This window comes from Oreochromis aureus, linkage group 16, assembly GCF_013358895.1.
Source record: "Oreochromis aureus strain Israel breed Guangdong linkage group 16, ZZ_aureus, whole genome shotgun sequence".
NCBI classification, from domain to species: Eukaryota; Metazoa; Chordata; class Actinopteri; order Cichliformes; family Cichlidae; genus Oreochromis; species Oreochromis aureus.
In genome coordinates this window covers 10,588,091-10,612,474 of record NC_052957.1, presented here as the reverse complement: position 1 = coordinate 10,612,474, position 24,384 = coordinate 10,588,091, and the positions used below count along the sequence as shown (strand labels likewise).

The 24,384-nt window shown below is 39.3% G+C and overlaps 1 protein-coding gene across 1 annotated transcript in view; it reads right to left on the bottom strand.

Annotated features, from left to right (window-relative positions):
- asic4a (acid-sensing (proton-gated) ion channel family member 4a) overlaps window positions 1-24,384 on the bottom strand; it is a 93,131-nt gene that overhangs the window by 11,028 nt on the left and 57,719 nt on the right. Inside the window, exons 2-4 of the mRNA XM_031733848.2 lie at window positions 3,776-3,920; window positions 3,261-3,388; window positions 2,977-3,130 (exon numbers count right to left, since the gene is read on the bottom strand). Coding sequence (XP_031589708.1) covers window positions 2,977-3,130; window positions 3,261-3,388; window positions 3,776-3,920 — 427 coding nt within the window. The remainder of the gene's footprint in view (window positions 1-2,976; window positions 3,131-3,260; window positions 3,389-3,775; window positions 3,921-24,384) is intronic.

Here is a 24,384-nt window from a genome sequence, read left to right as displayed (position 1 = left end):
CAGGACTGTCTAAGAACCGCAAAACGTCATTAAAGGGAGCTCTTGCAGCTGCTAGTGTCAGTGCATGCGTCTACAACCGCATATTCCACAAATTAAACCTGAAATGAATCTGAGAATCTGGGAGGTTTGCCAGGAAAAGGCTTTTGTCAATGAACATATAAGCAAATAACAGGCCTGTGTGGCAGAGAAACGATTCAAAGATAGAGCTGCTTGGCCGCAGAGACAGCAGACATTTTTAGCACAGACCAAAAGAGGTCAGAACCTCATACCAGCTGTGAAGCATGGTAGTGGAAATGTTTTGATTTGGGGGTTATTTTACTGCCTCGGGAGCTGGGAAACTCATAGTGTTTCAGGTTTAAAGTTTTGAAAAAACCTGATTGAAATCCTACTGAAAATTCTGAATAGAAAAAGTGTAAAAAACAAAAAACAAATGAAAAAAAGACCCTGCAAGTGTCCTAACACAGCCTCTATGCTTACTATTCCAACAGGAGAATATTGCATCCAATAAATAATTGAAAAAGCTGTTTTCTCACAGTGTTATCCAAGTATATCACAGTTTTCTGCAGGCACATTTTTTTTCTGTGGATTTATCATCTGCTGAGTACAGAGTGTATGCAAATGCAAATGTAAAATGTTTCTGGAACAATTATAACCAGGTTCCTCCCAAATCATGACATAGCAAGTTCCTTTAAGGCACACAATCTCTCTGAGATCAGACCACCGCTTTGGTCTTGCCATTTCAGTCTGCAAATCCAAGATTAAAATGTGTGACTGCTATGTAAATGTGTAGGCTGATAACCACAGCATCGCTCTGTCAAAAAATGTGATGAATCAGATCGGCCTCGAATCAGCTGTCTCATACTTGTTTATTTAATCGGTTTTTGAATGTCAGCTGCACTCAATGCAAAAGTGGAAATGAAAAAGAATACATGATAAGTTTCTTGTCTTAACTTTAAATGTGACCACTCTCAGCATGCCTACTTGCTAGACACATCAAACAGCCAGCATCCAGTGACTCAGCTCTGACTTCCTGCTCTTTAGCCATGATGACGCACACTCTGAATAAGTCCAGAGAGCTCATTTTGTGTTTCTGGTACTCAACTCTATGACATATTCTCACACTGGGAGGAAAACTGCTCAAATGGTGGCATATTACTAACCAGTGTTCTCGGTTTCCTAATAGACCTATATTCACATCATGTCTCAAAAAATTTTAGGTTTTGTACAGCCATTCATGGTCTGCTTTTCCTCCATTGCCAAAGTTTTGGGTGAAACAACTAATTACAAGATGAACTGCTAACTTTGGCCACTTCCTATCAATCCCATTCAACAGAAACTGTCTGCAATTCATGTAGAGGGGTGCTTAACAGAGAGTCCACAGTGAACAGTGAACAGCTAAATGGTTAAAATAACAATTTTCATCAGTTTTAGTTGGAAAGAAAAGTGCAGATTTGATTTGATTTTTTAAAGATATAGCAATGACTTGATGTCTCAGCTATAATGTAAAAGCCTTTTGTTTCTTTCACATAACAGGAAGACAATTCTGCTAATATTTGATGATTAGTCAATTAAGGTTTACTATGCCACACATTTCCATTCAAATCAAAAGAGAAACTTTTACACGTGCATACTAAGAAGCTGGTTGTTTTGACTGCTATCAGGTGGGGGCTAGAAATGCTCTGCTGCTGCTCATTTGATGTGTGAAATCAAAGTGACACATGCCATAAAGAGGTTTGCATTGCTGTAACATTCCTAACCCACACAGAAAGATATTTTGCAGCAATTAGTCTGTTAAATAAACAAATAAATAGTTCATTTTGAACACGTGATGAAAATTTGAAATGAGTGTTACATTTTTGGGTCCCATTTATTCTGGAGCATCTCTGTCCTGATCAAACCAGAATTCCAGAGTGGGAGTTCTCCCGTTATATAGAAATCCTAAATAAATTAATAGTCTAATAAATAAATATTGGCATGAGAGCAAAATGGTAGCTTTTAGGAAGTTTGAGTGGTATAAGCAAAGAAAATTGCACTATGGAACTATGTAGTTATGAAGATAACTTGACTTTAGACTCTTGTTACTGGCTTAAAACACTAACAGTAGTTCTAATTTCAGCTATTTCTGAGTCACATTCAGGAATTTTTTCTCTTTTCTTTAATTTTGCTAAAAAAAAAAACTCCAAACAAAATCATACACAAAAATAACTCAAGTCAAGACCGAGTTTAAATTAGATATGTGCTCCTTAGGCAATATGTCATGATGTAAGTAAATGACCAAATAATTCAATACAAGCAGTAGTACTAAGGGCAGTTTGTAAGCCACCTACCAGTAGAAACCAAACACGACCAATACCAGTAATAATAATCAATCATAATAATTAATAATGACTGTGGGAGGACAACAGAACAATTCCAGGACAGATGGAGATGGATGAGCAAAAGCATCCAAACCTCATTGAGACTTTAGTCTGATGTGCCTGTAGCCAAAGCGCTGGCAGCGGAGAAGAGCATACCACTCCAGATATCAAGCATCAAGGTCAGGCATGTGGCAGTCCAAATTATATCTATGCTGGAGTGATTCAAGTGGGCCAAAAATGATGACTTGTTTTGCACAATGGGTCATCAAATCTCAGGCAAATACTGGGCAGATTGGCTTTTCAATTACAGCAGGTCAACAAGGCGAACAATTTTAAAAACAGAAGGAAATACTTGAAAATACCAACTCTGATTAGTATTTTTTCCCCTGCATAAATTTCCCAATATAAGTTTTGTTGTTGTGTGCCATATCATGACCTTGAATGACTATTTTAAGTTCCAATCATACATTTAGTCATTACGGTTCACAGTTTGGCACCTTATACAATGTGTCAGAGAATGAATTACTATTGTGTGTCCATTTGAAATGATGCACACAATCCTCTTTCCCACTGACACAAGCGCCGCTCTGTGTAAAGATAATGTAGGGGCTGATCTTACCGGGCATGTGCACCATTCTGCAGTTGCACACTCGTAGGACCTCGTTGGTCTCGCAGAGCAGGCGACAGGCACTGATGCTGTATGTGTCGTATCCTGGGAACTTCTCTTTGCTGGTGGAGCGGCAGTTCCCCCAGGGCTGGGGCAGGTAGGTCAGCTAAGCACACAAAGATTTATTAGACCCAGTCTGAGCCACCGGGGTTGCTGGGAGAACAGTAATCTGGTGGTGGGTGGTGGTAGCGGGTCAGCGGGGGCAGGGATGGTGTGCTAAGATGAAGACGACCTACCCTCTGCTCCTGACAGGAAACAAAGGTCTGGAAGCCCGGAGAGACACCGAAGCCCAGCTGGTGGATGTAAGGAGGCTCGTCCTGACTGTGGATCTGAACACGGATGCCGGCCTCCAGGGATGTCTCATCTTCTCATCAGGATGAAACGGAGCACGGATCGTTGCAAAGAGAAAATACAAGGGAATTTCAGATGGCTGCCTCATCTGACAGCTAGGGCTCAGTATGATGCTAACCGCAAATCATTTATCAGTCATGTTTAAAAAATAGGCCCGTAGGGATTAATTTTATGTGACAAGTACAATGCATACACAAATCAAAGGAAGTGTACTGTGTTTAGGAATTCCCTTTTACAAATCACATTCCCAGGTGCAGCAAAACAATCAAAAAATGCATTATTTACAGTACATGACCAAGACAAATAGATGGGGGCGGTTATTGATTTAAACTGCAGCAGAGGGTATGTCACAGCATTGCACAGGATAGGATTACAATAGACAAATAGTTCTGAAGCTTACTTGTCTCTCTCCAGATTGGCAGATACTCATCCTGCTGAATATCCAACATGATCTCCAGCCCATTTCCCATTCCACCCTGCTTGGTTTTCCTGGATGTAGTCTTGTTGCCATTAAAAGTGTAGCATTTCCCATATCTGGTGTACACCTGGGAGAGAACAGATTCATATCATGAACATCACCGTAAGCGTGACAAAGTCCAGATGCCGCACGTGACGCGCTCATACAGGCGCACTGAAATGAAATCAGAGATATGGAGCAAAAAATAAACAAGCCGCATCTCTGCTTGGACAAGTCGCTGTATATTACCCACAAACCTCTGGATGCAGTGACGGCTCGGTCCCTCGCGGATTTTGATAAGCAGTATTTGAATCAATTTCCAACACCCACCACACAAAGCCTGCACAATGCTGCTCAGTAGTAGCACCATCCCACTGAAATATCAAATGGCATAAGAGATTCTTTAATCTCTCTTCAAAAGAAAACAAAAGACAATAAGAGAGAGGCTGCTTTAAGTAAGATATCACACCACCACCTATCAGGGGAGCTGTCTCAGTAGGGAACACATCATCTCTTTGTTTATACCTCTCATCTAAACTGCTGCACTGTGGAAAATATCATTCTTACCAGTCATTTAACTGTTATCTGAAGCCAGTTTTAAAGGCACAATCCGTGATCCACATGCAAAGAAAATGGTGCCGTAGCAGCACCACCAATATCCAGGATTGGAAGTCTTTCACAGACACTGATTAAGGTTTGATTCTAAAGGCAGTTTATTGCTTGAAAAGCTGAGTCCTTCATCTGAGCAATGATGATACAATCATAGCTTAGACACTATCACCAGGTATGGCAGGTGTCCAGCTTCGGATTTCTTCTCACGTTCAACTAGAGCGTGTCAAGCTCTAGTTCGATAGCCAGAGGGAAACTGTGAAGAGAGCTGAGGATGGCTAATTTTTGCCCTTTCCAAGGCAAAGAAAAAAAAGATACAGAGCATTTATCTGTATAAATAAAAAGGGTAAATATAAGAAACCAAGACTGATCCTACCCAAGGTAGTAATACTTGTGATATTTGGTACATTCAGTCTGATCGCACCTTTTCACATAACCATACGTACATATATTATGAATGTCAAATCTCAATGGCTTTTCATCAAGTGGCCCAAAATACACAAAATTAAATATTGTAACACTTCACACTGATCTTTTTTAACTGATGTTGTATCCATTCAGATGGATTTTAGATCCACCAGTGTGGGTCAAATCAAGGAAAACGATTGGTTTTAGGGAATCTTGAAACTGTGAAATTGTACATGTCGTGCCTGCGTGTGTGCGTAGATTTCTGCTGGGCAATCTGGCTTACTCACACAGTCCATAGACATGCATGTTAGGTTAACCGGTGCTTCTAAATTGACCGTGGATGTGAGGTAGATAAAGTGCTTCAAGTGTATAGCTGTATGACTGTATGGTTAAAGTGTGACTTATATTTAAAAGAGCTTTGAGTGGTTAGTAAGGCTAGAAAAGTGCTATAGAAATACAAGAACATGACATAACATTTGCACCCACAATGCAACAGAAAACTATAAATAATACAACAAATAATAATCAATTTATTCTGAGTTAAGGGAGATTAAACTACATGGGATAGTAACAGAGTTGAAAGGGGTGAGTGTGGTAAACACAAATTTTCACTAGTTTGCAGGAAGCATTTTTTTTGTGTTCTATGTGTTAATAAATGTTGAATTAATATTGATAATTATAGATGGTAGCTAAAAGGATTTTTAAGTATAGCAGTGAGGACAGTGTTTAATGGTTTTAAAAGTTATATTATAAACCTCAACAGTTCCTCCCAGTTTCACTTGCAATAAAATATATTTAAATGTTATATTTTCATATGTTAGGCATAATGATAATGTGTTCATAAATGTTTTCCTTCAAAAATCTGAAAATTTTGAACCACAGTCTAAGTAGATCTGTGGTTCAAAATTTAATATAGATATTAACTCCTGGCCTGAGTCAAAAATGAAAAATTGACTTTACTGCTCCGCATGCCAAAGTATCCTTGGGCAAGATACTGAACTCTGAGGTGCTCCCAATGTGCTCATCTGAGTGTGAATGTATGTGAAGTTCTTAGGTGTAAAAAGAGAGCTTGTATGAATGGGTGACTGAGACATGCTATATAAAGCGCTCTTTAAGAACTACCATACAGTGAAAGCATGACATATGAAGTGTTAATAAGCTACTTATTACAACTGAAGCCAGTGTAGAAGTAGCTCAGTTGTAACAGAAGTAGTAACTTGCATTTTCTAATAGCTAGAAGGAGGTGGACTCATCAGATTCTCATTTATGATTTTAATAAATCAGTTTTTAACTTAATTTGGCTCATCATTATATACTTGTAAGTCTCATTTAATACCACTTGTGTTCATTTAATAAATTAGGATCTCATTTAGAGTAAAGCAAGGTATGCGTAAGGATTTGGCAACCTTGTGGCATATAAGCTGTTACCTTATGAGCACTCAGTGTCTTTGGGTTCTCATTTAGATCTACGCCTCACTTGTTCAGCACTCAGTTGTACAAAAATACATTCAACTGGTATTTCGGTTTTTCCGTTAATGACATCTTTTGGTTTTAAAAGATTCAGATGGAAACTCAAGGCTTCAAACCACCACAAACCGCTCGCTTACATAAAGTTTGGCTACATCCATCTTTATATACAGTCTTTGGTTGTTTTGCACTAAACCTGTTATTCATGTATGCAACGAATAACGGGAGAATCCTTTAAAGTGACCTTTTTTTTCTAAATAAGCCAGCTAGAAACGTTTAAAAACAGTATTTCCTACCAACTCATCCAGCTGCTCTTAAATTAACCAGCTCGCTGCAGCTGATGAAAATGTTCACCACAGCTGTCATTTCATCCAGTAAAACTGGAGACCACAAGCTAAAAATGAGAGGCCTGTCTCTGTCTACTTGTGTGAACTCAATCTTTCATGAAGAAATAATGATGGATTCAAACAGCACTAGTAATATGAGCTTTGCTGCATATGCAGATCCCTAAAAAAATCCTCAGACTACAGCTTTCCCCACTGAAAAACACCCATTTGTCCCCACTCAGAGTGCGGAAAAATAATCTATGGATTCGTTTTGTCCAAACATCAAATAAAAGAGGACAGTGATGAAAGTATTCAAGCTTAGGAAATCACAGGGCAGGAGAGGTCAACAGACAAGGCACTGGAGAAATGACAGTGAAATAACAATTGAGCTGAACAGACAGCAGACATATCATTAAAGAGACAGTGATGGTCCCTGCATGCACAAAAACATAGAATGCCTGTGATCCGACTTTGATATCAGCTTGATCCACCTAATGAGTGCTGTGATGTCTAAATAAGGGACACTGGCGGAACAACACAAGCTCTCATTTACAGACCACAGGGTGTACCCACATTTGAGATGGTTGAACAACAAATCAAAGCCATGGTTGTGGGGTTCAGTCAAGTAATTCGCTGGAACAGTTGGCAATTTTGCAATGTCCACAACAGTGATTAGAGCAAGAAATGAGTACTGTTTACAAAAGCTGTTTAGAAGGACAGCTGTATTTTATGCAGTAATAGGCCTCGGGGCCTTTGATCTGGCTCTTTGTACATGCTAGTTTGCGCTGAGTGTGTGTGTGTGTGTGTGTTTTTGAATGAATTTCAAATGGTTACCTTCAAAGTGCATCTTGGTTGAGGAGTCAGACAATTTTTAGACAATTACAGATCTCGGCTCGTGCTCTGTTGTGGTATAAACGGTTTCTCTGTTAGTTCTGACAGCCAATATGCATTTTTGTAAATTGCAGCATCTTCTCAGCTGGTGTGATTAGATAATGGGACGTGGCAAAGTGTGGGCGGAGGCCCGTGGGAGAGACGGTTCAAGTATTCAAGTGTGACTTTTGACTGACATGTGCTATTAGGCTGAAATGGTTTAATCTCTGTTTGGCTGGTGCGGCGCGGCTGAGGAGGTAAGCTGCACTTATCATTGATTCCCCGCCCCCACCTGGGTTCATTGACACACTTAAGCCTCGACTGGCAGTCTTTATCTGATGGAGCAAGCAACAGAGGCAAAGGAGGATTTCACTTCAGAAATGCTCAAAACACCCAGACCAAGTGCCTGGGTTACGCTCTAAAACTTCAGGCTCTGGAGGACGCCGTGTGTTCACAAATGATATCCCCCAGAGAATATGAGAAAGTTTTCCCATCATCTCACCCAGGAAATGGATGTTGGCAGAGCTTCCACTGGTTTATTTCTCAGTTTCCACCTACCCCCTCTCCCTCCCCTCCCCTCCTCCAACTCCTCTTCCTGCATCCACAACATGATTGATGGAGCATTTTTCTCTTGTTAAATCTTGCACCAAATTTAGTAAAGGTAACAGGACTGACTTGGGCAAATCCCAAGTGGGCACCTGGCACTGCTGTTGACAAGCTGAAACAGTGCAGCGGCATTGTAGTTACAAACCAGATGAAAGGAAGCGTTGTATTCCTCTGAGTAGCTCAAGAGCTAAATTTTGCAGCAGTCAATGCAGCATTGTTCAAAATATCTAAAACAACATCACCTTATGTGACAGTGTTTTGGATGGTAATGAAAAATTGATCAAAACATGGACTCAGTTTCTGCATTATCCTGTCAGTTATGTCTGCGAGAAACCTAAACTTGTTTCTTTGTATAGTAGTTGGACTATTCAGAGATGAATTACCAACCGAGTAATGCGAGCTATATTCTTCCTTGAGGCCCAAAAACCTCATACATAAGAAAACTTTAAGCGTAAAGTTAAGAAATTTAGTGAAGTCACCTAATGTACTAGAAAAATACATGTTTTAATGTTTTCATCCCACATTTGTGATCAAAAGTAAATAATTGAAATTGTCCATACATGTTGCATTATGTTTACTGAGGTCACAAACCTGGACATGAAAAGCTTCACAGAACATTAGTAATGGCTAATTTCTCGGTCTCTGTGCAAAATTTAATAAAGCTATTAAGTGGAGCCTGCCTTGTGCACGAGAATACATCCATAGTACAAAGACAGCAGGAAGAATAAGGTGTCTTATCCCTATATTTACCCTCTGCATTGACGATTTCTGGCTGTATATGTAACATCTATTGTCCATCCAGTACAGGAGGGATGCTTTCTGTTAAAGGTGGATTTTGCGTTTTCTTTTCTCTCTAGGATAGTTGACACAAATCTGTTTCTCTTGGCAACATAAATAAAGTTGTCTCAACTTGAATAGATTAAGCACTAAAAGTACGAATGCATTAAGATGAAGTTGGAACATAGTTTGGAAAGATTCCCGTCATCATGTCATTTGCTTATCCTGTATCTCACCAATTATAATGCATCTGCTTTAAATGTCAATTCATTATGTGTCTTTCGCCAGTGTTTTTCCTCCTAGAGTGCCTTGTTTCTGTCTCCGTCTCTCCATGCTAAATGCATTAAGAGACCAACCCCTTACCATGTAATTCATAAGCCCTGGTGGGCTAAACCCTTAAACACCCTCTTTATGACTGTGATCTGACAGTCCCAACTTTTCCTTTTAAATAACCCACAGGAGTCACTTCAGTGCTTCTCCAGAGGACATCCATTTCCAGGCAGGCTGCGTGTCATCGGGTGGCTCTCTGAGTACGAGGAAGGAGGATTTGAATTCATTTACGCAGGGTGGTAGAATATGCCAGAGCGCTGATTGGCAGTTGAAAACCATTAAGGCTGGCACATGAAGGCTTAAGGTTGAGACAGAGCGATCCTTGATTTAATGGCTTCATTACAACTTCGCAGCAGAAAGACTTGGATCACAGTGTGGCATAAACGGAATATTTACATGATATTTCAAAATGTTTTTTCAGGAAAAATGGTATATGCAACAGGGCTGCCCGTTCACTGCAAAAGTCTCTCTCCTTCATCCAGCTATTTAGTGCGTATTCAGTGTATATTTTCATCTATAGTTATAAAATTGTGATCAGACATTTAAATATATTGTGCGTATGAATGTTACGGTAATTTGGGGCAAAGGATTTCTTTGAACTATTCTTTTTCTAGGGTGGAATAATTATACACAATACATCTATAATGGAAAAAATAAAATGTATTTAGGAATTTTTAAAATCCATATAGGCTCAAATATACGCATACACTCACTTAAATGTTAAATTCTCATTAGTTATCACGATTCACTACAGCTGGGAGTTTCTGGTTGCCAGTATAGAAAGAATTTGTTTGACAGCACTCATTTGATTGATCAATACTCAGAACAATAGGAGTCTAAGGAACTCCAAGGAACTCTAAGGAATTGAAAATCCAAGGAGAAGTTGGGAAGGTCTGTTAGCTGTAAGTTATTCAGCTGTGTCATCACTTTGTCAAGACCCTAAGTGTCACCCTCCGATGAGAGGAAGTTGATTATATTCCGTAACAACCAAGGCTTAAGCCTGAAGTGGAAACTGTTGGAATACCAGTGTCACTGTGCACAGAGAAGAGTTTTACATCGCCATGAACTGAGAAAGTGTCAACCAAGAAAGAACCACAAGCTCCAAAACCTTCAAGACTGACTCAGATTTGTCCATGTTTGCTGACATGGACAAACCAAATTACCTCTGAAGAAAGATTTTATGGTCAGATGAGAAAGAAAGTGAGCTATTTGGCCACAATGACAAGAGGTATTTTTGGAGGAGTAAAGTTCAGGCTTTGAAACCAAACGGTCAAGAATTGCGGTGATAGCATCATGTTCTGGTTCTCATTGGTACTGATACATTGTACAAAGTGGATGCAAGAAGGAGAACTACCCTTTAAATTAAACTGCACCTCAAATCAACAGATAGACTGTTGAAATTTGGCTACAGTTTGGGTTTTCCAGTAGAACAATAATCCCAAACACACATCAAAACTGGTTCTGGAGTGGATAAAGCTGGTGAACATTAAACGTCTTGAATGGCCTTCACCAAAGCCCCGACCTCTAGCCTACTGAACTGGACTACACTTAAAAACTGGATCTGTGCCACAAAAATCAACCAATTTGAATGGATTATACTGAAAAAGCATTCTAATATCCAACCAGAAAAATACCAGAAGGTTGTTAATGGCTACCAAAAGTCTCTGGTTGAGATGCAACTTACTAAGAGACATTCAACCAAAGTTTAGCAGGGTTTCTATGTATAAATTTGAGCTTCTTTCTATATAATGAGCGTAGGTAAACTTCTATCTACAGCTTAAAATGTTATATGTTTAATCTGTTTCTCGACTTGTAAAACAGAAGGGACTAAGGAAGCAAGAATAATTTCAGTTTAAGCTGAATATGAAATCCTATTTCAGTGATTTTCAGTCTAATTACAAAATGAGAGGATGAAAAACAACATTCATTTCAACCAACACAAGTTACATGTTGGTGCAGAACAACAACAACAAACGGTTCACATTTTATCACCTTCTCACAAACGCTGTGATGTGTTTTAATGGTCAAAGGCTAAAGTCATGTAGCCATTCTAAAAAGCCTTTGTGGCGACCACTCAGCTCTTTTAAAGCTGTTGTTGTAAACAGCCATCAGAAGGCAGACTAAAAATGCAATGTCTTATTCTCAAGGCTCCTTCTGAACACAGAAGAGCAAAGAAGAATGTGAGGAATGAGTCTTCAAAAAAATAAAACGCAATTTACAGAGTGAACATAGCCTTTAAGTGCGGGGCACAAAGCCAGCTACCACATTTTTGCAGCATCCCATTTGTTCCTTTTGGACTTCCTACACAAAACTTTTCTCTATGAAGTAACTGCTTTCGTCTCCCACTCTCACTACAGACGGAGCCCTCACCACCAGACTGCATGGAAAAGAACAGTAAAGGGTAGTGACATATCTTTAAATTGTATGTGATCTACTTTTAAACGAGTCAGAGGTAGAGAAAAAGAGATTATCGCCACGGCTTTATCACTTGTATAAGCAGTTTTCAGCTCTACCCTTCAGCTGCCGTCTTCCACTGCTCGGGGAAAAAAACACTTATGTGACACAAAAGAATTTTTCTGGCATGCTTTCTGTATTTTTCCCCCCAAAAGTGAGAAAAGGGAAGCAATTCACAGGTCAAGAACAGTGAAAGAAAAATCTGTTGTCTTGATCTTTTCTGGTGTTGGGTTAATTCAATAACAGATAAAACTACAGCCTGCTGAAATTCGTCCCCACACTAAAATTCAACGAGAAGCTCTGGAGCACCTGTTTGCTCTTACAAATACTTCTTGATGCAGTTGTACAATTTTCCCAGAGTTCATCATGATTGCCCCAAAAGACTTTTCACTATAGTGCGGCCAGTTACGAGAGCAATAACAACACAATGCAAAAAGTGTTGAGCCACCCCTCTTTTCTTTATAGTTTGCTTCCAAAGAGGCAGACTTGTCATTTTTAAGTGCTCTTGAGCAACAGCTTTCGAGGCTCTCCAAAGGTCTTTCAAAGTTTTTCTTTGGAAATTGTCTGCTTTTTCGCTCATTTTCACCCAGGTCCTCCTCTGTGACTATTTTCAAAGGAATTTTTTTATTTTTTCCTTAAGTCACTTAACACGGACGTTCAACATTCAAGTATAAAAAAGGCAGCTCTGTCAATGGATAAACCAGTATTGTGTGAACACATAACAGACAACTTAGAATTTAAAAATCGTTTTTTTCCTATCTTTAGGTATTTTGTTACTAGGAGGAAAACAAATAAATAGTTTGTATTTCTTTATTTGAGTTTACAACAGAAAAAAAATCACAAAAACATGAAACCAAACAAGTAGCAGGCCTAAACACTGTCCACGGCACATAAACACTATCTGAAAGCCATGTCCTTAAGAAACAGACATAAAATGCAGCAAAGACCTGACACAGGACCTGAGAAACACATCTGACCCTTCAGTTGATCCATCTATTGTTCACCAAAGCCTGAAATGATCGCAGTGGAAGGGTGACTGTCATGAACGCAAACTTAAGGAAGGGAAATGGGGAGAAAAGACCGAGTTACACAAGAACTGGACTGACAATTAGAAATTTTTCATGCAAATCATCATTAGGATCTACAGATGAGGTTAAGACAGACGTACAACAATAAGGAGTCAACAGACAGATTTTAATCCACCACCCAGCAGCATCTGGATTAGCACAGGTTTGATTCAAATGCACTGCATAAGCAATAATTCAATTCAAGTTTTATTTCTATAGCACCAAATCACTATAGCAGTTGCTTAAATGCACTTTATATTGCAAGGTACTAAAGACCCTACAAAAAGATACCAGGATAGAAAAAAACACAGTGGAGCACTGTCAGTCATGGATTGGCCTCCCCAGAGCTCAGACCTCAGCATTACTGATCACTGTGGGATAGAAAACAAAACAAAAGGCTACCGAGAGCTTGAATGTCCTTCAACAAGTCTGGAGAACTATTCCTGAGAACTACTTAAAGAAATTACAGGAAAGGCAAAGAGAGTTCAGGATGTGTTGATGAATAAAGATGATCATACCAATACTGACTTTCAAGGTTGCTAGAATTGCAGAAACATTATAAACTGCATTTCCACATGTTTTTCACAGTAATTTGCAGCACCTATTTTCTTAGTTTCCTAGAAAAATATAAAGAAACAACGGCTGGCTTAAAAATGCACAATACTGTATATAACTACAAGTTAAGGAAAAACATGTTTTAATATGATTCCTTGTCAGTTATTGCCATTTCAACACATGGCACTGACATATGGACATCAAGTTTTATCTCACTGTATTTTCTAATTAATCCGAAACCCATCAAACAGTTTCCATTAGAAATGCAGCCCATGTGATGGGAGTACCTTCTCATGACTGCAGCAAAGCCTAAAAGAGACTTCAGAAACCGCGAGCAAGGCTAACAGCAAGGTTGCAGAAATTCTAAACATATTTTAGCTCAAGATTAGGAAAGAAAAATGATAGTGATTTGTGGAAAAACTGACATGGAGTGATAAGAACTCACTGCTAGACCTTTCTTCTTCTCATGCTCCATGGTTAAGCTGTATAATTCATATATAATCCTCAATCAAATGTCAGACGGATTACTTTTATCGAGGGTCAGCGCTTTAAGATCTCTACATTCATCCAGTGGGGAGTAAATACTGGCCCCATCATAACCCCCCTTTCATTTATATATGAGGGAATCACAGCTTGACTAAACAGAGGCAGAGCTCAAACATGAAGCCCAAACAGTGCTGTGGTATGTGAAACGCACAAGTTTTGCATCATTAACCTCCATCTCAATGTCGGTCTGTAAACGCGCCACCAGAGACACCGCGCTCGCTTGCAATTCGACACATTACAGTTATTGTGTATCAATTCCAACCTTCATTACACAACTGAGTGCTGAGATCTCAATGGTAGTTTAATACAGCCATTCAAGTGAGGTAAACACTGCTCAGTCATCATGGTTGGGCTTACTCCGTGGTTGGGTCGAATAGCATGTTTTATAAATGTGACAAGTTCTGTAAAGAAATGCAAATGAATGTTTGATAAAAGGAATTTGTGGGATTTCAGATTACCCGCTGTGTTCGCAAACACCGAGGCAGGTTTACGTTATAAACTAATGATCTTACTTGATCATTTTAAGTAGTTTGCCTGCATCTTTTGCCCTTCACTTTGACTAAAGAACATAGATTAAAATGATGAACTGTGATGCAAACCTGTGGGGTTTGTTTCAGTTATTAGTGTAGGAGTTCTGACTAATCTCTTCTCTTTCTTTGCTGCCCTCCTCTTTCTGGTTGCCTCTGACAGAGCATCAAAAATTAGTTGAGCACCTAAGCTGGAGCTACGCATTCAGCCACCTCCCCCCCCACCCCTCCACTCACCCCACTCTGCAATTCTCCACATATCCAAGCATACTCAGCTAATGGAGCAGTGAGGGATGCTCTTGAAAAAGCGGTTGAAAATGGACAGGCTCTCCAGCACAATACAGCAACTCGCAAACAGAGCAGTCCACAACATCCAGCACTCTCAGAGACATGAAAGCTTCCTGTGAGTACAGTCTGCCCTAACATCACAGCCATGGACCCATAAAGACCTTGTTTTATAAATGTGATTAGAAAGTACTGTCATAATGGGAGATAATTCATCTGGATCACCGCAGTGAGACAGGTCCCTAATCAGTCTTTACACGTAATTATGAATCATTTCCTGCAGTTAGAGCTGGTGCCTGGGTCCTACAAAAACAGGTACTTCTTGTCCTTAAAAGTCAAATAGGACCTATTAATTGTGCTTTCCTGGGAACAGTTATCGCTATTTGAAATGCATCAACGTTAAAATGGGTCAGCCTAATTGATGACATTTAAGTCACAACATGTTTAAGCTCCTAGGAACTTGGCAAGTTCGAGGTGTCCTGCAAAAGTCGTCCGAGTCGCTTAGTGTCTTCCTCGTCACACCTTAACCGCGCCTCTGCTTAAGCAGTGTGTTTATTTTTTGACCTCCGGTGAATTACAAATTCTAGGCTTTATATTTCACTGCAAAGCTCGAGGGCACAGCTCAGAATAGAGGAGTAGAGTATAGTCATACTGAACGTGAAGTGTAATGGTGCTCTCGAGATGGAAAAGGACCATACTGCCCACTATACATGAGCCGAGTGTGCTTTACTTTTCCACTTCACCTCATATTGCCCACAGCTTGGATCAGTCATTCCTGTGTGTTATAAATTGATAAAGCCGAGGAGAAGCCTGCTCTGGGCACCGCACCGACACACAGTCCCGCCTTAGGCATTTGTCTAACTGTCGACTTTGTTTTTCTGCAGTCATTTAGATATTCAGGTTTAATTAGGTAACTCTGTCATTAACACATGATTTAATTTCCGAAGCTCTCAATCTCACGCCACTCTGCTTCTCTCAGACTCTGGCACCCACTCCAGAGCACAAACACTCCCACCCAATTGCCACTGAAGAAACGCCAGCACAGTTCCCTGGCCTACCTTTTATTTAGTATTCATCATAACCAAGACACCTGCTTGGTTGTTTTTCTTTCCCAGTGACTCGGGGGAAATGATATCTACTGGATTGGAGCCACATGTTGGGGTTGATGAAACTTCCGGAAAGGAGAAGCAGGATCTACTATCTCTTGACGTGAATCATCAATTTAAAATACGGTGTCCCTTCGGGGATATGAGAGTGATGCCAATGCAAATAAATATCAGCTGCTAGCTCTTGTCAGTTTGTGACAAGTTATTCATAACCGAGCAACTATATGAGCATACACAAATATTTGTGATTGCACATGTTTTATGAAATGTGGCTTATGCATGAGGTATTTTTTCCCTCCACCAGTGTGACAAGCCTATTGTTGTCGAACCTTTAATGACATGCAACACTTGCTTCATTCACAAGATGGTGCAATAAGTGCACTTAGTCACTTCTACTACTTACTGCCTCACTTATCTAAACCTTCTCCTTTTGTGTGCGCAACAGTGAAACAATATTTGCCTTTTCAACCGTGTAACATTTATGAGCATGGGAATTCAAGTTTTTCATGCTACATAAATCATTCAAGTAAACAAGTCTGATTAGTGTTTTTGCTCGGGCGAAAGAGCTTGTTCTGAGTCAAAAGCAGATCTCACAGTCCATTAGACTAAGCTGGCTCTAAAGCCGGAGCCCAAGGAAGTTTGGCAGACACAGAGTTTTAAACTGCACACCTAAACACACCCGGTTTAATTTGGCCTCTCAAATGGCTGAGTTAAGGAAGGCGATAATGCAGCAATGGAACAAAGAGCAGGCAGATCAAAGAGGAATTGAAAACCTTGGACCATGGATTCTGTCCTTGACTGCATCTGATCAAAGTAAAAGTCAGATTTTTTTCCTTTTCTTTTCTTTTTTTTTTTTTACATGACAAAAGGACCATATTTCTGCACAGTGGACCTGCAGGGCACTGATAGAGTTAATGATTAATTTCAGCGAATTAATGATTACAATTGAGGTGGTGACATTTCTGGCATTATAAACTCGCTTTCTGCTACTTATTCTATTCTGGAATAAAAACTCCACAGGCACATTTAACCACCCACCCACCCACATGCACACACAGAGCAGCACTGAAGTACAAATGAGCACCAACGACACATTTCACTCCTGAATATTAAACACGTTCAGAAATAACATTACTCCGCAGTGTGATTATTTCAGTTTCCATCACTTCTTCTTTTGACATTTTTGTTCGATCTCTGATCGGTTAGTTCGCTTGCCTCACTATCGCGTCCGTGCCTCGGGCTGATCTATCGTTGCTGCTGCGACACGTTTTGTTTGTCAGTGGAGGTCGATAAAGATTACAGATGATTTGATGCTCTTTTTAAACCAGGTTATTAAATGTGAGTGCTGAGAACCACAGTAATCCCTGTCTGCACATCAAAGACAGGCAAGATATCTGGCTTGCTATTAGCAGAGTGGCTGGCTGCCACCTGCCCAGATGTTTGGCATGCGGAGTCCAGTTATGCCAAATGGGGATCAAGAGACCACAGGATGCCTTCCAGGAAGCATCTGAGGTTCCCAAACGTCAAGGACAAACCTGTAGTCACAGGTTTTTTTTAATGCAAATAGTTGCAATTTTATGGAATATTCCAATTTTTTTATACACTTATCAATTTGAAATGGATCTTTTTTTTTTTTTTTTTTTTTTTTTTTTTTTTTAAAATCAATTTCACATCTTGCTAACAAGCTAATTTACTTTGCTCCTGACACCTTTAAAAGGTTGATGACACGGCTGCCTCACGTTTACGTTTTTAATTTTCTGTGAACTTAACAGCCTCTCCTGATATCCTGCTTCAGGGACCACCGAGCTCAGCGTGGATTAGAAAGAGTTGATGTTGGGCTCTGTATATCCCACAGTCGTGACAATCCCAGGCCTGCTGCCTGGGCTCTGACTGTCAGTTAAAGAACTTGCTTGTGATAGGACCTCAGAATATTGGAAGGCTTCCTGTGGTTAAAGCCCTGACTGTCAATGCGCATTTGATTTCCAGGGAGTTTATTCACACTGAAGTTGTTTGTTGTTATTTACAGCCAAAGCCTCAGAGTAAGTCTGTGCCACCCAGCCAAGCAACGGTGGAGGTTGAGGTGATTGCTGCAATTATGTGGTGCATTACTGAAACACATTACTCAGTGTTAAAATTAGAACAAAGACAAACAGATATGCTACATTCGACACACAAAGTGGACAGATGGCTGCGGTCTCGAACGGGAGTTCTCGGTTCTGTATGTAATTCAGTTTTAGAGTCAAGGTTCAGAAGGCTACACTTTCTGATTATGTTCGGAAGGAGCTCCACATGGTCTCCGCCCCATTGACTTGTACAGTGTGAGCAGGGAAGTTTACTTTCGCACCATGTCGGAACGCTGATTAAAATGCACAGACTGGACTGGCTATGAGCATGTTATAGGTAAAAAATAACAACTGGTGAGCTGCCAAAACATTTTAAGATTTCTATTCTTGGAGTATAAATATGTGCACATAAACAGACTTTTCTGGCAGTATACATTTGGAACCAGGAAAGCCACAACTTGACCAAGTCTGGGAGAAAGACAAAGACACTCCTACTCTTACACGACTGTAACATCATCACGCTGACAATTACTGAAAATGTTCAACTTTTCGGTTAAATATCTGAAAACATCCCTCGCATTTAAAAGATGAAATTAACCCAGTGATGTCAGTAAAAGTTTCATCCGTGCTGGAATCTCAGTTAAGTGTCTATAGATATGTACGACTCTCAGAGAATCTCCTAGATCAGATCCACTGAGTCGTTCATTAAAGTGTTTCTAGTTTTTATACCACAGCATTGGGTGGGAAATTTTAAACCCCCTGTTTAGGAGCGTTCTCAGTGAGTCCAACAAGTGCAAATGTTTTTACGAAGAAAGCAAATTCCTCTTACTAAGCGTAAAAACAGGAATTAAATATGACTAAAACATGTTGTAACATCTGCACTGCATGCATTAAGAAATAATGCATGCAGTGCAATGCATTCATAGGTGCCAGTTTCCAGCTGGCACCTATGAATGAGACATTCCCTGTTAGTACAAACCTAAACTCTGTCCCTGAGTTTTGGTCCCCAGAGGCAGATTTTATGCATTCATACACTCAATTCTTTATTTAGCATTTTAGAACTTAAAACAAGGGGATGAGAGTATTCTCCCATTTTAAATATTGCTGAGAGTACAATTAAAACCAAATAAATACTTCCACAAGACATACAACTATATTACTACCACTACCACCATGATCACTACTACTACTACAATTACTACTACTACTAGAAATACCATTAATAATAATCACCATCTCACTATAATACACCAAATCTCTGTCCGTGTGTTTGTTTCTTTGTCCGCCAACTCCTCCTACACTGTCAGAGGTTGAGCAACAAAACTTGGCACACAGATATATCATAGACCCCTGGGGGTACCTATCTACATCAGATGTTATGACATCATCAGGTTGCCGAGCAACCACCTACTTTTTTGCCTTTATGCATCTAGACCATCTTTGTGGAAGCATCATATCGTTTTAATTTCATGATAGTAACGTCCTATTTATATCAAAAAGCTGAATTATGCATGATATGTATGATGTCATCACGTTGCCTAGTGACCTGTAAATGCAATGTTACGTTCTCAGTTTACATAATTTAATAGTTATCCAAATATTTATCTGCGGTGGAATTTTGTTAAAGTCACCAACAGGCTAAACATTGTTAGCAAGCTCCTGTGCTTTCTAATAGAATGATAATAATGAGAATAATAATTATCATAAACAACATAATTCATCAAAATAACAACAGAACAAAGTTTATCCAAAGGTTCTTAAGGGATCTCCTGGCATTTTCAACTTTTAGTTAGGAGTTCTTTTTCAGCTAAGAGATAGATGGCCATGAAATTTGATTTTGACATTCCTGTTGCTCAATGAATCTCAGTGATTGATTCTATAGCTTGGTAAACAAAACCACTAACACTCATAAACACTGAAAACATGATTAGTCTATTTGTGCATATATGACAACCACGGATATGCAATTTATTATGACCTGCATAATTCTTCACACGTTTAATCAGCCAGCACACTATCAGAAAACACACGCGATACACACTAAAAGGAAACTGAACCTAAAAATGCTGACTTTAAATAATCTGATTACATGTAAATTTTTACATGTAATGTTGTTACATGTGTACAATGTAAAACTAAATGTAATGCAATCTGATGGAAATTTTACTTGTATTATATATATTCAGGTCATATCAAGAACATTTCCAAATGATTAATTACTGAAATAAATAAAACTCTGATAATATATATCTCAGTTGCATTTTACTCAGATTTATTGTTTCATGTTTATGGAGGGCAAAGAATGTTTTGAAAGACTCTTGTGATTCAGACACTCAGAGACAAATAAAAATGACACTGACCTTTGGCCATTTGTTACGCAGGCTTCACTACGTAGCCAGAGATCCAAAATGATCCATTTCATTGTTCAGGTAAACAATCGTTTTGGTGTTTATACTTATTTATTTAGTCACTTGGACTGTGCTGGATGAAAGACTGAAAATTACTTTATTTTCATCCGTAATAAAAACCTGTATATTAGTCATTAAAAAAATTTATGTATCATTTCCAGTGAAAATTGAGGTATGCCTGCTAAATTGCTAACTCAGAGACAGGAGACTGATATATTTTTCCCCTCTATGTCACAGGTGAATGTGGCTTCAACATTTATAATACAAAAATATCAAGAGGCATGCATTTTTTAACACACATTTGCTCCACACGGATGAATCGGTGTCAAATCAATTTCAAAGGTGGTGGGCTCGACTTTGACCTTGTCCCTAGCTGCTCAAATTGTGAGTGAGTTCCATTAATACAACTCAGAGCAATTTCATTGGATTTAACAGACACAAAGCCATCCCGAATGCTTCCAGTGACAATCACTTTCACTGGCAGGACTGAGGTGACGCACTGTAAGCATTTTACATATCCATCATATCTAGCAAGCAGTGGATTTAGAAATTTACCAGCTATTTGAATTTAAGATGCAATTAATTCAGCTTTTACATTTTTATATTAGGTCAACAAGCGTGCAGAATTATTTATCTTGCTAGAAGGTCATTTGCACCCTTCCACCAAACACACATGCACACAATCAGCTTCATTACCTGAAGGTGGGGAAGCAGCTGCAGCACGCTTTGCTCTCGTATTCTGCCTCCAGAGTATGTGTTATCAGTTAGATGCAAGTCAGGCACACTGAAAACCTCTTTTTTATAACAAACAACAAAGCCGTACACCAAGAAGAAGAATTGTGACTTTTGCAACTCTTCTGGAGATCTATAATTCACTCTGACAGATGTCAGAAACGGAGCATGTTTATTTTAGCTGCACTGTGACAACAGGCTGCAAAATATACCTCTGAACACATCAGAAGCCTTAGCATCCTGAATTCTGTGAATTCTGTGTTGTGCATGACTACATCATTAGTGAGAAACTGCTCCAGTGAGATGACTAAATTATGATTACAAATTGAAATGAATCACAGGCTCTTCACTGTGACAAAAGAGGGAAGGCCCACCCGACTCTAGATGCCTTTTTTCCCCTTCAGAGACTCTATAGAAATTTTAAACACGAGCAGCAGATTTTAATTGAATGACAGAAAGTGCAACAGAGAGAATCGGGCCTTACTGTTTGCGCCTGACACCCTCAACATAATCACACTGGGTGCCGTAGCTCGAAGAGTAAGTCAAAGCTTCTTTTCTAAACCGACTCCGACAGCATTTCACAGACAAACACAGAATAAAGTCGAATTTTTCCTCGTGAAAGAAACAGAAAAGATCAGAGTGCTACAGTAAAAAAGAAATTAATATGGCCTTTGAATGGTGGCATAGTTTGACACAATTCTGTTCTCATCTTTCAGCTCCACCAAACAGAAACAGAATGTCTCTAACTGATCAGCATGGCAGTCAATACATCAGCGTGTGCATTGGGATGAAGAAATCAATGTCAGTCCACTCCCATGGCGCTTCCATCTCTGCCAGAAAGCCCTCATACAAAGACGGAAAGCCATCAACTGAACCTACCCAAAGGGGATAGCACGCAGCTGATATTGATGTTTGAAGGAGTGCGCCGTGGTGCCAAGAAAGGCCCTTGTAAAAGCCATGGTAAAGGATTACCCAAGCAAGCATGTCCTCCTTCGCTGCAGACGAGAACACTAGTTTCCACCCTTGGTACCATTTTGAAGGGTCATTTTTAAACACAGCGAGGGATGAAACAAACAACAAGGGAAGCTAGGAGGAGCCATCCATCACTCCTACTTGGCTCTACCCTGCTGTTTGTTGAAGGGGAGATAAAGTTGGCCTTATCTTCAATTAAGCTTGATCAAACATTGTTAAAACCTAATCTGAAATGCTAAACACAACAAATAGGCTCACAAGGAATACAAGACATTTTTATTGCAATATTGATTAACAGACAATTGCCACTTTATTATTCTGCAGTGATGAACATGATGCCCATAGAATTCAAAAATCAAATAATGAAATGATAACAACTGTACACAGTAAGGCTGTTAAGATTCATTCATGTCCTCTGCATCAGTCATCGTGTTAGTGCTACTATCGATCATCAGCTTGTTCCAGTTTTCCTTACTACTCTATGATTTATGATTCGACGGGGGAAACGGTTTCCAACATTTGTTGTTGTTTCAGCATGCCTAATATGACAGATCTTTAAGCAAGACGGGAGGTGAGATGCTAAAATCATTCAAACTAAAGAGGTTTACAATGTTTGCTGTACTTCTTCAGGCCCTGTGTCAGCTGAGAGGTTTTTGTTGAGATCTGGGATTGTTGCTTGCAGCTGAGCAGATAAGATTGATGTGCCAGAGCTCTGCCAAACAGACAATGTAATTAAAGTCATGCAACCATGGTTTGTACCAGAACTGAAGCACGTGTAGCCACATCCTTCTTCTCAGGTTCTGTGCTGACACAGACTTCTAACATAGTTTTGTTTCTAGTGTGTCTGCGAATACATGCTTGTGTTATCTCAACATTTACAGCTAATTACCCCCCAGGAGACAGTGTTTTGAGTCAGTTTGTATCCATCTATTATTTAGCCAGTCAGCTAATGTGAAGTTTAAGGTGCACTAATTAAAGAGTTTTAGAATTCATAGCACATAGTTTGTTTCCAGTACACTACAACATTAGTAAAACCAGACTCAGTATAAACAGTAACATTACGAAGGAACAAGCTAATACAGGAAATAAAAGACTGGAGTCATTATTTAAAGAACAGATTAAATTACTTAGTTAACCACATTAATAGCAAATGTATGTATTTAATCACAGACAAATACAAGTAGCAATAATAGCAGCAATAGTAAAAAAAAAGATTATTGCTTTGGCCACTTGGGGGCACCACAACAAGCTTTAATTTCTCATTTCTTATTTTTGAATTCCGAGGTTTCTAGGGAAAGGTGTGTATTTCCCATCTGCTGGATTTTCTGCAAGTCGTAAGGTAAAACTGGTCATAAAGATATACTCTTTATACAGCACTGAAAACAGCCTTGCAATTGCTTTGGTTGTTAGCAGATTGCTGTGATTGCCTGTAGTCTGCATGGAAGATGCCAACTTGTCCACAAACACTTGCCAACTATTCTCAGAGTAATAATGAAACTGTAGTACAGACAGAAAAGGGAGACCATTCACCTTCAAAATAAATCTTTAGCAGGCAACATGTTTCAAAAGGCACAACTTTTACTTTGACGGTGAGTATTCAGGGTTTCCAATTTGCATTACACTCTTAAATTTCACTAAACTTGGTGAGTATTTGAACACAAATACACACTAACATACAAACTATGGCTGACAATAGCAATTGTTTAGCAGCTAAAAAAAAAAAAAAAAAAAAATCACAAGGAGGATTTTGATGCAGCACACCATTTACAGCAACATAAAAGGTGTTCTTATTTCAAAAACAGTTCTTAAAAGATCCTGAGTAAGCTGTACGGTTCTTTACAGAGGCTGAGGCCGATAGCTAGTAGCTTCTGATACAGCTATTGATGCGTCTGTCAAGTGTGTTTACATTCATGCACCGAACTGCTGCACTAAAAGCTCTTTTCTCTTTCTATTATGAATCTATTTGCAATGTAATGTGAGAGCAGTGGTAACAGTGTAGGCAGTGGGTTGTGGTCAGAGTGTAGCTGGATAAAAGGGTTCAGAAAACTGAAAGAACAGCAACAGGATTTGCAGAAAAGGAGCATTTTTTGATATTGTTTTGTTTAATTAAGGGCAATATTAACCCTCGTGCAGCTCAGCTTTGCTATTTGCTAGCTCCTGAGGGAAGTATCCGTCCCTTTAGCAGGTCACTTGTTATTATAGATCATATTATATCATTTTCTGTTGCCTGCTGTGGCTGGAAACAAGGAAGCACTGATGGGAGCAGTGAGAATGAACCAAAAGTCAAGTTGTTTGGAATTAAATAAAAAAGGAAGGATAAAAGAAGCAAACGGAGCCGACAGAGTCCGCCTGTAATGCTCCCAGGATTTGTCATCACAAATGCCACCTTTCACTTTACAGACATTTATTTGTTCCATTGTAAATATGAAAACACTGATTAGAAA